The sequence below is a fragment of the Mangifera indica genome, chromosome 14 (genome assembly GCF_011075055.1).
Source record: "Mangifera indica cultivar Alphonso chromosome 14, CATAS_Mindica_2.1, whole genome shotgun sequence".
NCBI lineage: Eukaryota > Viridiplantae > Streptophyta > Magnoliopsida > Sapindales > Anacardiaceae > Mangifera > Mangifera indica.
Window position 1 is genome coordinate 1,995,990 of NC_058150.1, and position 14,130 is coordinate 2,010,119.

General features: G+C 27.9%; 1 protein-coding gene across 1 annotated transcript; it reads left to right on the forward strand.

Annotated features, from left to right (window-relative positions):
• Positions 1 to 9,829: 9,829 nt before the first annotated feature.
• Positions 9,830 to 13,796, forward strand: LOC123196805 (probable ADP-ribosylation factor GTPase-activating protein AGD8). Its single transcript, XM_044610931.1, has 7 exons — positions 9,830 to 10,031; positions 10,148 to 10,266; positions 11,313 to 11,766; positions 11,911 to 12,165; positions 12,657 to 12,782; positions 13,354 to 13,455; positions 13,564 to 13,796. Exons 1-7 carry the CDS (start codon positions 9,963 to 9,965, stop codon positions 13,669 to 13,671), a joined length of 1,233 nt encoding a protein of 410 aa, XP_044466866.1. The 5' UTR covers positions 9,830 to 9,962; the 3' UTR covers positions 13,672 to 13,796.
• The last annotated feature ends 334 nt before the right edge of the window (positions 13,797 to 14,130 follow it).

The window sequence follows — 14,130 nt, forward strand, 5'->3', positions numbered from 1 at the left end:
TATTAAACACTTTAAAATATATAAAAAAAAAATGCTCTGATTAATAATTACATATGATTTCTGAAGTTTATAAAAAGAATAATTAAAACATTTAGTGGGTAGTTGCAATTATGTCAGTCAAACAGATACAACGCATGTTTGACCAAAGTGTGCTCAAATGAGTTGTGAAACTTTCACATGTGAGAGAGTGACAGATTCTGTAATTATCAATTGGCTTATGCTTTAATTAGTGATTAAAGAGGATAATAATTATTTATTACAAGGATTACTATAATCTTTGTACTTTTTTTTCTTTCCAAAATTTATGATTAACTATAATCTTTAAAAATATTAGGGTGTTAGTGCAATTTCAAGGAATTTTTTTTTGGAAATTTAAAAAATTGTTTGAAGTGTTTTTTAAATTTTAATACATCCTTAAAATTTAAAAATTGATAATTATATATCTAAATAATTGATTAAAATATGATATTTTAAAGTTAGTTAAAATTTTTATATTTTTTAGAAATATAAGTTATAAAATTTTAAACTAATAAAGGTATGTTGATAATTTATCTATGTTAAATGTTATTGATAGTTTTATAATTTCAAGAAAGAATTAAAATAATCATTTAAAAAAATATATCAACATGAGTGGTTAATGGGTGAAAATTTGGTTTTTTAAAAGTTTAATAGTAAGTCATTTCAGCAAACCTTGGGTGGGATCTTGTGATTTGGCCTGATAAAAACAGCATAATGTGGACGGCAAGTGGATTAAATGCACATGGAAATATGACCACGTGTGACTCACTTTTTTTTTTTTTTCCCCAAACGTTTCGGAAGTCTTCTAAGGCGTTGAAATATTACTACATTAATACATTCCCACGTTCACTTTCTATTTTTTATAATCATTTCATTGTCCCTTGTTTTCAAAATTTAAACATGAAAATTGAGGAATTGGATTAAAACTCTATTATTGTTAATTTAATAAAATTTTATATATAATTATATATATATATAATAATATATTAATATAAAACTCTATTATTATTTTTAATTTTTAATTATTTAATTATATGATAATATATTGTTATTTATATCTAAAATTATGCACATAATCAACATATTTTTTATTTTAAATATTTTTACAGTTAATGAATAAGGAAATGTTAAAAATAATTAATTATAATGCCACTGTCTAGGTTAAAAATGTACGCATTGTTTTCACAACAAGTTTCTTGAAAGAGCGCGTGTACCACAAATGTCGAAGCTGGGATATGGGGAACGTTGTGGTGACCAAAGAACCAAAAATAAATAATATATGTTTAGTATGAAGAAGGGAATGGGCGACAAGGTGCACATGTTTCATGCGTTACATCCCATCAAACAATCTACGCGTCAATTTCACGTGTCAAACAATCAACGTGTCTGTTTTTTAGCCGCCGTACATGCCTAGTCTTCAGCAGCCTTCAATTTTGGCGGCCAGGTATTTTTCTCAAATTTAAAATTATTATTATGAAATTGAATTATTTTAATTTAAAAATAAAATAAAATGCAATAAGAATAATATATTCTCTCTGTATGTAATTATATAATAAAAACATTAAACCTATTACTCAAAATAAATATAAGGCCAAAAGACTAGTTCCCACTCAAACTTAAGTGTAATCTCAAATTTATATTCTTTAATTTTTAAAAATTTAAACTTTTATTTATAAGTAGAATTATGTTAAAAAATTCAATTAATGTTAAAGATAAAATCATCATTTAACAATAAAATTAAAAAACTAATATTTTATTACATTTTCTCCCTTTTTAATTTAAAATTTTAATAATTTCTCTAATTCAAAGTTTAAAAAATAGTAATTTCAATTCTAAAGTTTTGAAACCATTGTCAAAGATAACGAATTTTACCATCTCTGGTCACGTTGACTCTCTCTCCTGACTTATCTCCTCTTACCGATTTGTTTTCATCCACTGACGACAATAACATCCTCTAATGAAGACGAAATTATCTTCTTTGAAGTTAATTGTTTTAATTTGTAGGTAGTCATGGTGGCAGGAAGAACACAATCGAAAATGGTGAATTTCATCATAGCTGACAATGGTTTTTAAACCTTAAAAATGAAATTATTACTTTTTAATTTTTTAATAAGAGAAAATATTAGATTTTTAAACTAAAATAGATAAATGTAATGAAACTTTAGTTTTAAAAAATATTTTATTAAATAATTAATTTATTTTTAATTTTAATAAAATTTTATTTATAAATGAGATTTTAAATTTAAAAAATTAGTGGGTAAGACCGAGGTAAACAAGTCTTTTGGCCTAAATATAAAGAGCATGTAATGCGAGGAAATAGGGAGGTGATCCCACTTGAAAAACGTGATTTGAGTGGTCATCATAAACAGACACGCTAATAATATATGAAATTTTATTAGCAGTCAATTATTGTGCGTAGAGAACAAGAAGCAATGCGGTGTACCATTTCTATTGTATACCGACACACACGTGATTCTGATTCACAACTCCAAACACTGTTAAAATATGCAACGGCGCCGTCCCACTTGTTATTGCCGACACAGTCTTTATCCGGCCCCACGTCCGAAAGCAAAACCCGTCATTCTGCCTTTATATGGAGATATTCTAGAATTTGGAGTCGTTTTATATTAAATATTTATATATAAGTTCAATATAATATAATTATACGGTGATATATTATTTATATATAAAAATTATATATATAATTGTATTGTGCATATATATTATAAATTTTGAAAAAGACTAATAATAATTTAATTATAATTTCCCTCTTGTTATTCATTGCAAAGGACTTATTCTAACTTAAATTTTGATGTGTCTGTAAAGTCTCATATATAGAATTTTAAAAATTTAAACACTCATTTATGAGTTGTTAACTTTAACTAAAACTGTTAATTATATAGAGTAAAATCGTCATTTTATCACTAAACCTTAAAACTTTAAAAATTTATAGCATTTTCTCTCTCATAGTTTAGAAACTAATATTTTCTCTCAACCAAAAGTTTAAAAAAAATTTTTTTCTTCATTCTCTAATGATGATAACCCATTGTCGCTATTGATTGACCACCCTAACATCTTCTTTTCTGATCATTGGCTTTCTTAACGGAGTAGGTTTGTTGGAAGAAAACGAATCATTGCTTTCATCTAATGAACTTACTCAGATGGGAACGTCGATTGCTGGAGAAGAAGATGCTGGGGTAACCGACCAACGATAACAGCTTTTCTTGTTGCTAGAGAATGACAAAAAAAAAAACTTTAGAAGAAAAAGTAAGATTTTTAAACTTTTGGATTAAAAAAAATTGTTTTTTTTTAACTATATAGGGAATAAATAAATTCTTAGGTTTTAAGGTTTACTGTTAGAATGACTATTTTATCCATTGTTTTGGTTAAAATTAACAATCTATGAATAAATATTTAAAATTTTAAAATCTTATAAATATAATTTCAAAAATATATTAAAACTTGGATAAAATAATTTTTTTTAATTAATAATAAAATATATTTATATATAAAGGTATAATTATTTATATATTTAAAATAAATATATATTTTATTACCGGGAAAATAAATTGGCGTCAACTTGAGCATATCATGTCTTCAGTTTAGGAATCCCATGAAAAAGTTAGGTAAAGGTGTGACGTTCGGAACATCTACCGAAGGCCACAGAAATTTAACGTCGTTATCTAGAAACTCAAGCATTTTCCGTCACGAGGAAAACGAGTTACAGAATCGCATGACGGCCTCTTTTTATATTTTGTCTACGATCATTGAACGCAATCCTACTTTTTCTTGGGAAGATATGTTGGGCCAAATTACTATTTCCCATATATGGCTCGATTCTATGAATATGATAACTTTTTATATTTTAAATTAGAAAAAATTAATTTTTTATTTATTTATTAAAAAATTATTTTTTAGAAATTTATTAAAAAGGCCAAATTTTCTTAAACTGAACAATAATTTGCCCCCCAATTTTTCTAAATAATTTTATTTTTTTAATTTTTATCAATTTTGGCTAAAAATAATTAAAAAATCATACTATAAATATAGATAAAAGTGTCAATTATATAAAATCCTATCTATGTTAGAGAAATAAATTATAATTTTTAAAAATTTTAAAGATTGTAATAAGATTTCAAAAGGGTTTTTGAAATATAAAAAAAAATTAGAATATATTTAAAAATTTTTAAATGTTAATATGTCACTTGGTATTTAAAAAAATGATAATTACACTTTAAAAAAATTATAGGAGATAAAATAATTATAAATATTATATTATAAACTATTGAAACTATAGTTATATTTTAAAAATCTATAAGGATGAATATGTTAGTTTTTTAAGTAAGATAAAAAGAAAAATATTCAATTTCCCTAATTTTTCAAATAATATATTTACACCTCTATAAATTCGTATTTTAGTCTAATAGGGGTATTTTTGCAATATTTTAAATATTAGAAATGAAATAATGTTTAATTAAATCTCTATTATGATATTTAGATTTAATGATATACATACCCGTTTGATTTTAATAAATAAGTGGAAAATTAGTATTTTTAAACTTAATGGGTATAAAGTGTAAATTCATCAAATGGTGGGTGCGAAGTAGTCAATTAAATCTCTATAGCTCAATGGCTATGATAACGACCTTAACTTCTCTCTGAGGAAACATTGGCCTATTATTCATTGATTCAAAGCAAGGCCAGCTTTCAATCAAAATCAGACCAAATATTGTTGTAAAATTTCAACGAGGTTGGCGAATCTTAATTATTGGTAAGAAGAAGTCATAACGTTTCTTGATTGCATGGATGGGACAAAATTATATTATTTAAAGCAACCATTCATGGTTATGATCAAATATGCATGAATCTCTCAATTGAAAACAATCTTCAATCCATTAAAGGGTAGCGTTATATGTATAAATAATATATATAATTTTATATATAAATTATAATATATTATTATGTGATTAAATATTATTTTATTTTTTATTTAAAATTAATTGATTATATTATGATATATCATTATTTATGTATAAAATTATGTAAAATATTTATGCATATTATAAAATACAAATATAAAATCAAGTGACATAGGGGCAAGAGGGATGTGTGGTACACAACTGGAGTAACATTTATTGAAATAGATAAATTGCTAGAAAATATTAGAATATATTTTTAAATTATAATATATTTTAAATGCATGATTTTTTATGTTAGCAAGTATGTTAAATATATGTTCTCTTTTTTTATATTATTGTATATTAATTATATTAATTTATATTTTCTCATATATGATATGTGATATGTATAAATTTATATATTATCACGGTAGTTGAATGTACCATAAACATGGTTTATTCGTATTTTATTATGGTGTCAAAGCAGAGTATTTCTATCGGTATCATTAGTTTGGTTATATTATACTCACGTCTTTACCTAGAGTGGTTATAGGTCGAGTTGGCTCCAACATGACCAATTGAACCCATGGATTCGGTTGGCCCATAAAAATGTTAAGGTCTAACTTTATATACAATAGGTGGGTTTTAAACGGGCCGACCTATAGGCCCTTATCGAGCCAGTCCATTAACTTTAATAATAAATTTTTTATTATGTTTTCTTTTATTAAAAAACATGTTAAGAAATTAAATTGTGATAAAAAAGAAGATAAACTTATTTATAATAGTTGAATTGAGTTTTTATAATAAATCTCATAAATGTGAGATCTAAAACATGAGTTTAGTTAAATTTTCTATTTTACTTAGTCTTTATGTATATTGCATGAATGGAATTAGTGATTGTATTATTTTATATGTGAGACTTTTATACTTATATTTTTACAGTTTGTAAAGAGTCTCGCATCTAAAAGAATAAAATTTTTCACTTCTTTCACCCACTATAAATAAATGTTAAACAACATGTTTTAATCAAACTAAAATTTTGGTTATCTCATACATGTGAAATTGATTTAAAGAACTCAAACTCACTTTTTTAACTATAAAATTTTTATTTCTTATAAATATTTATATTTTTTTATATTATAATTATTAATTAATTATAATATATTTTTTAAAATATTATGAATGGTAATAGACTGGCCCATGAGCCTAACACTTAGGGTCATGAGCTGCCCAAAAATCCTAAGAGTTAAGATTGACATGCTACAATATTAGGTTAGACCCTTTTGGGTTAGACTCATTTCTCGTGCCATGGGTCAAACCTCAATTTAGCCTAACCCAATTGCCACTTCTACCTTCACCTATATTGAAAATAAAAAGATAAGTTTATTAGTTTAACTTACTCACATTTTCACATATTTGGAACTCGCGTCTTCACCTATATGAAAAATAAAGAAATAAGTTTATTAGTTTGACCCACTCATGTTTCACTTCTTTGAAAAATGAAAATTATCAGATAAATTCATGTGATAAAATTATCAAACCGTATATGATAAAATGCATGAATATATTTTAAACAATTAGTAATATTATATATAATCAGTTTTAAATACTTAATTAAAAATTTAGGTGATATATTATCATATAATTAAATATTATTTTTTAATTTAAAAAATTTTAATTATATAATAATATATTATTTAAATATTTAAAACTAAATACATGATATATCTACCAAGAAGCTTTGTATAGGTTACATTATAAATTTCTGTCCTAACTTCGTACTTCTGGAACCTAGCCCGGCCCCTTTGTTAGACACACAACATAGATTGAAGTGGGTTGGCATGTTCTTTACTTCTTTCACAGCATTAATGATCACCATCCTCGTGGGGCTTAATTAGTTATTTAAATTAGGCCAAAGGACTATTTCCCACCCAAGTTTAGGTATATTTTTAAAGTTGTATTCATATAGTTTAAAAAGTTAAAAATTCTATTTATCTATTAAAAATCTTAGTTAGAATTAAAGATAAAACCGTTATTTAATAAAAAAATTAAAGTTTCATTACTTTTGCCCTCCTCAGTTTAAAAAAATCATAATTTCTTCGTCTAAAGTTTGAAAAATCAAAATTTTTTCTTTAGGGTTTGCAAACCGTTGTCAGAGACGACAAACTTCGTTGTCTCCGATTGCATTAGCTCTCCCTTCCGACTTAACTCTCTCTGTTTATCACATCCCAACCATCGACGAAAACGAAATTGTCTTTGTCTCGAAAGAAGACGACGTCGAAGGTCTCAAATGGCCAAGTTGTCTTCTTCTAAGACGAAGACACTCTGACGAAAATGATTTCTTTTTCGTCGGAGGGAATATATTTCACCGGTGGTTAAGATGTGATCGACAAATAGATTTAAGTCGAGAGACAGAGTCAATGCAATTAGAAACGACTGTCTACAGAGATAGTTGCAAACCCTAGGAGAAAAATTTTTAATTTTTCAAACTTCATGTAAGGAAAAATTGTGAGATTTTTAAATTGAGAGGGCAAATATAATAAACTTTAGATTTTTAAATTTTTTTATTAAATGATGATTTTATCCCTAACAATAACTAAGGTTTTTAACTGGTAGATGAGATTTTTAGCTTTTCAAAATTTACGAGTATAATTTTAAGAATGCACCTAAAATTAGATAGGAAATAGTCCTTTGGCCTTTTAAATTAGTATGAGTAAACAAACAAAATTTATTGAGATGATAAGTAGTTAAGCACTGGCCGGTCAGATAGACCAATATCTTATTAATAGATAAGAGCACGTTTTAATTCAATCTCAACAAATATAAATTTGTATTAAAATAGAACTTGTAATTAATCTTAATATTAAAAAGAGAAGTTAGCAAAATCGATTTTAACAAAAAAATTTGAGTTTAAATCTTTCTCACATTTAAAAAGGCAATTCGATAGAAATGATGCCTTCCCAATTGTGAGTAAAATAAAGGATTGGATTCAGATTTTTACTATATTTATAAAATTTTGATTTACTTAATATAGTAATTATGGGTTTAATCATTATATTTTAAATTTATTCATCTAACAAATGCGAAGGAAATTTCCGATTATCAAAAAATTAAAAAAAGTGAGGAGTCATGAGCCAATTTTAAACTTAACTGTTCTTTTGATAAATATTTTTGTAATAATAAAACGCATGAATTCTAAATTAGTTGAGATGCAATTGTGATTAACGTTGACATTTTGGAATTCCAGCCCAACCCAAAATATTTTCAAATGGGCCAATGAGACCCTAATCAGTTTAACTACTCCACTTTCTGCGTAACTCTGACCCATATATCCACCAAGATAAAGTTAAGACATTCGGTAAAGATAATATAAAAAATCTTTTCAATCGATGGTATATCATTATATGAATGCATGATATATTATATATAAATAATTTGTAAATATACATCAAATTATCGAAAAACTATTTCATGAGGTTGAGGAGATATTATCATATAATTAGACAATTAAAAATTAAAGATACAATATCCAATCACATTGTGACACATCATTATTTCTGTATATAGTGTTATTGCTAATCTACTGTTGTTTTTTTCTTTATTCACATTTCATTATAGTGAACACAGAGATCTTATAATATCTTTATATTTGTCGATGAAAAGAAAATTTATCAACAAAATATAAATTAATACTCATGACTAGTGTGCATAATTATATTTTAATCACAAACCAAATTGAACTAGTTGGTTTAACTTGTTTGATCGAGACCTATAAAAATAACAATTTTGATCATTATTGAATTGTATTGAATCATGATTTAATCTAAAAATTTGTGTTAGGTCCCACATGAATTACCGATTTAGGACAAAAATTATTAAAATTAATAAAATCATTGTAAAAGATTATGAGATCAACGTTAAGAGGTGTTGAAAATGACGATTTCATTGTCAAATAAGGTTTAGGGTTTAGGGTCAAACCAGTAATTGACCCAAACCAGAATGTTGAATGGTCAAAGCCCAGTGAAGTATTAAAACATTGAATTAATATGAAAAATTACATAAAGAATTTAAAAAAGGATATAATCTTTTGAGCTTACAAAGCGGTCTTCTACTCCAAATTATCAGTGTTTTTAAAATTAAATAATATTTTCTGGTTTAATATGTTAAATTATAAATCAATCTGTAATTTGGTTTAATTTTATAATTTAATATAATCTACATGAAAAATATTAATTTATTTAAAATTTGAATAAACTCAATAAATTTGTTAGAACAAAAAGACTATTTAAAATCAATAATTTGTAATTAATTTTTTTATTTATATAATAAAATATTAATTATTTAATTAACATATTTAAATTTAAATTTTATATGTTTTACAATAAAAAATATAATAAATATTTAATATTATTTAAAAAATATAATAATTTAATAATAAATTAAATTGATTGATTATTTAATTAAATCAATAGAATTATAAATTAATGAAATAATCGATTCAATTACCAATTCAATTATAAAAACACTACAAGTTACAATGCGTAATACTCAGATCACGTTGGTTAAGCTTTTAACAGCCATAAGCCACCATCTGCCCACCCACCATACCATATCTGTAATTTCACATTACTATTAAATTCTATTGTAAACAATTTCTAATTCCATAGTCAAATTGGTTAATTATTTAAAATATTTTTTTGGTAAGTAATTATTTAAAATATTTAGTGAAATTAAAGTTTTTCCCTTTTATATTTATACATAATTGATTCTTTTTTCCCTGTCAAAATTAATTCCATAATGCCAAGAAATAATGAGTGACAGATCACCAAACAATTTGATGAGGTGGCAAGGGTATTTTTGTCATTTAGAAAATTCCAATTAATAATATAATAATTGTTCATGTTAATATCACAAATAGCATTTAGCGTTTGCGGTTTCTCTTATTTAGCTGAGGAGGTGTTGTTCCGTCGCACCTCTTCGGATTCTCCTATTTGAACCAGAAAAATCAATTACCCTTTTCCAGTCCCTTCCTATAGTGAAATTCTCATGGCCTCCGATAATCCCATGGACAGGAACACTGTTTTTAGAAAACTCAAAGCGAAATCTGATAACAAGGTGATTGTTTTCTTCTTTTTATCTTTGGATCTGATTCAGATCTGTGAAATTTCCTATTGGATCTTCACAATTTTGGCTCTTATTTTTGTTTTTTTAAAAATTGTTTTTGGTTGTAGATGTGTTTTGATTGCAATGCGAAGAACCCCACCTGGGCGTCGGTAACGTACGGGATTTTTCTATGCATCGATTGCTCCGCTGTTCACCGGAGTCTCGGTGTACACATCAGCTTCGTTAGGTAACATATAGTTGTTATTATTCCCATTTTTTTTCTATTTAGCATAACTTATCGTATTTTAAAAATTTTTTTATGTGAGTTTTTTTCTGCAATATGTTGATATGTTTGTAGATGAATTCGAGTAGGTATGATGAAAATTGTCTGGTAACGATCGGATGTTTTTGTTGTTGGGATCACCGCCTTATTGTTTTTAAATTGTAATGTGCTCTTCCAGTTGGGTTACTGTGTTAAATGGACAGATATTTTGAGCTCAGAGTTATATTATCTATTTAAGCATTGGGGATTGGATGATAGCTGATGCAGTTGTAAGCATTGGTTCTGCCAAATCTAGATTTTTGATTATTTGTGTCTACTCTTTCCAACATTTTGTTATATATTGAACTGCTTTGATTGTCTCTATTATGATCTCTCGAAATCATGAACATGTATCTTTTAAGCAGCATTAACTTGATAAAATAAGAAAATCTTTTGTAAGAAGTTAGCAGTATAGGATTGGTTTAACATTTGCTGGACAGGGTTTATGCTTGTGATGCCTTGAAATTGTGTGATTCTTTAGATCCAAAGTGACTCTGATCTATCATTTATTGTTGATTTATGATGATATTTGGCCTTTGGTCTGAATTTATTGTTTGTGTGGGCATTTAATATTTCTCAATTAGAGATGGGTTGGTGGTTCTATTGTATAACTTTGGGAGGCTGCCCTTTGTATTGTTATTTTTCATTTTAATGCTTTCTCAGCCCAATAGTTTAAATGCATGTTATAGTGATTGCCTTCTTCCCTACTTGTTATCCCTCAATGATTCTCCTCATTAAGGTTGAAGATTTGTGTTGAATCATGCCTCAAACTATCATTAATAATAATTGTTACCTTTTTCTTTGGGGGGATGTCTTTCCCTCTAACCCCATGTCATTAAATGATCAAGGTTGACTGTATATAATTATGTTTTTCATTTTACATGCCTGTAATTAAATAAATATATTGGTGGCTTTTCTTTCCTTTTTATTTTTCTCTTCTGAATTAATTTTTTTTTATAATATTCATATAGGTCAACTAATTTAGACTCATGGAGCACTGAGCAGTTGAAAATGATGATGTTTGGAGGGAACAACCGTGCACAGGCTTTTTTTAAACAGCATGGATGGACTGATGGGGGCAAAATTGAGGCCAAGTATACTTCAAGAGCTGCTGAGATGTACAAGCAGATACTTGCCAAAGAAGTTGCTAAAAGTATGGCAGAAGAGGTGGGTTTACCATCGTCACCTGTTGCTTCTCAGTTGGTACAAGCAACTAATGGACTTTCAGATGTTAAGATCCAGGAAGATCCAAAAGAAATTCCTATAGAGGGGCAAGAAAGTAATGTAGGAAAGCAAGGAACTCATGATGTCCCTGTTTCGCCGAAAAAGTCTCATACACTTGTTACCAGTACTATCAAAAAGCCTCTTGGTGCAAAGAGAACAGTGAAGACTGGTGGGCTTGGTGCCCGAAAACTTACTACAAAGGTAGATATTAATGGTTTCCTCTCTGTACAATTATTTTAGCTGCAGGAGTTTGTAACATAAAGAACAACTGCATTTGATATATATTTTGCATTTTTCACGTTTGATTCAAATCTTGTCTTTGTAAAACATTCTTATGTAATGCAGACAAGTGAAAGTCTCTATGACCAGAAGCCTGAAGAACCAACTCTCCCAGTTCCCACATTAACTAGCAATACTCCGCCCACTGGTTCATCATTTGCATCTCGCTTTGAGTATGTGGAAAACACCCAATCGGCTGAGTCGAGTTCTGGTGGCCCTCAAGTACTTAGCCATGTAGCTCCTCCAAAGTCATCAAGCTTCTTTGCTGATTATGGAATGGACAATGGTTTTCAAAAGAGGTCTAGCTCCTCGAAAGTACAAGTAAGCTTCTTGTCTGTCTTTTCAGATTTAGGAAAGGTAGAAAGACTTTTCATGCACACATATATCAATGAAAGTCAAATTAACTAGACATAAACACTCGAGGAATATGGTAATATACATGTACATATGTGCATGCACAAGTGAATTGTAACGTCTCAAACATGAAACCGGAAAACTGCTGATGTCTGATATCCCCCTCTAAATTCCCATCTTACTCTGAGTTGTGATTTTCCAACATTTGTTTTATGACTTATTTAGTGCAAACTCAATTGTGAATTTCTTTTTATTTAGCAAGCTTAGTGTTTTCTGGTCCTTTCTTTTTCAACCTTTGGGTGTTTTGGGGCTGCCACAAAAGGTAGTCTTTTCATTTCTTTGTCGCATATATTATGTCATTTGGTATGGTTCACTCTGTTAGCTACGACATTGCTTGAATGATGCTTGCAATTCTACTATATTATTTTTATTACATCCTTATATAACTGCATTATCAGATTCAAGAAACTGATGAAGCAAGGAAGAAGTTTTCAAATGCAAAATCTATATCATCAGCCCAATTTTTTGGGGATCAGAGCAAAGATGCGGACATTGATTCTCAAATGTCTCTGGAGAAGTTCTCTGTATGTATTCTTACTCTTAAACAAGTCACAGTTTTCTTATGATGCTGATGCTATTATCATATATATTATGCCAGAGTTGTTTTGGCTAACAAATGTTTAAATATCATAGGATTTTCGTAAGATGACTTTGAATATGAACACTAACACTTTGTGGTGTCACAAAGACCTTTCTTTTCTTTTTCAGTATTGGGTGGGTTATAAGGGAGGTGGAGAGCTTGAGCTTTGAAGTGAGTTTGGGGTTGGTAAATGAACACATCTGTCAATCAATGGTGTAGCACAGCTTATTAGATGATAAATTAACTAGGTTTAAAACACCTTTAACCTGCTTAATTTTCTCAACCTGACTTCTGGAAACATCTAACTTATCAAAATTAGTAAACCTGTCTTTTTCTTCCTGGCATTTTGTTTTGTGTATTTATCAATGAAACTTGAATGTTAATTCATGTTGATGTGATATAGCAAATTACTTTTGCTCATAAATTCAAACAGAAATTGCACTGAGGGTCCTGTGAGATGGAATATGTGGATTCACTCGTGTTTTGATTTCATTAATAAAGTTTTTGTTATTCAGAGTTCATCGGCCATCTCTAGTGCTGATCTTTTTGGTCACGGTGCTGATAATTCGTCTATTGATCTCACTGCTAGTGACCTTATCAACCGACTCTCATTCCAGGTACATAGAAATATTGTGATGTTAGCAAACTGATCTAATTAAATTTAGTGAGTAAGAAGATCCATGAGAGATTAGGCCTCATCTCTTTCCATCGTATTTTGTTTTCAGGCACAACAAGACATCTCTTCCCTTAAGAATATAGCTGGAGAGACGGGGAAGAAGCTAAGCTCCTTGGCATCCAGTTTAATAACAGATCTTCAAGACAGAATCCTCTAATTATGTAATAGAGATTGTCCTTGTTTGTTACATTACCAGCCAACTTGTTATGTAGGGAATGTAAAATGAGTTGATCATACAATTCTTTTTGAAGACAAATAAATTTTTAAAACTGTTAAAATGCCTATCTCAGCCTGCCTGGACTTTTATTATGGGGTTTATTTTGAGACATTGTATGCGCCTTTTTCATTTTGCATGGTAAATTTTGTGCCCCCTTTGTAAAACCATATCCAAGCTTCCTGCTGTGTATTAATCCTACTTAGTAAATATGCATATTAAATATGTTCAAAAGAATTTTTGAACTCAAAACATATTAAACTTGTATTTTATGCCTTTACCGTATTAAATGCGAATTATATATCGTATTTTACATTTGTTTTAATTTTTAGTCGTAATTTTGCTTTTTTCCTCTCTTGTCATTTGTACAAAGATTTACTTTGATTTGAAATCTAAAATTCA

What these genes read in the sequence shown, in the direction of transcription:
- LOC123196805 (XM_044610931.1), top strand. Translation starts at nt 9,963, where the DNA reads ATGGCCTCCGATAATCCCATGGACAGGAACACTGTTTTTAGAAAACTC. An exon ending in AAGCGAAATCTGATAACAAG is followed by an intron (nt 10,032 to 10,147) that starts GTGATTGTTTTC and finishes TTTTGGTTGTAG; the next exon opens with ATGTGTTTTGATTGCAATGC. An exon ending in CTAGCTCCTCGAAAGTACAA is followed by an intron (nt 12,166 to 12,656) that starts GTAAGCTTCTTG and finishes CTGCATTATCAG; the next exon opens with ATTCAAGAAACTGATGAAGC.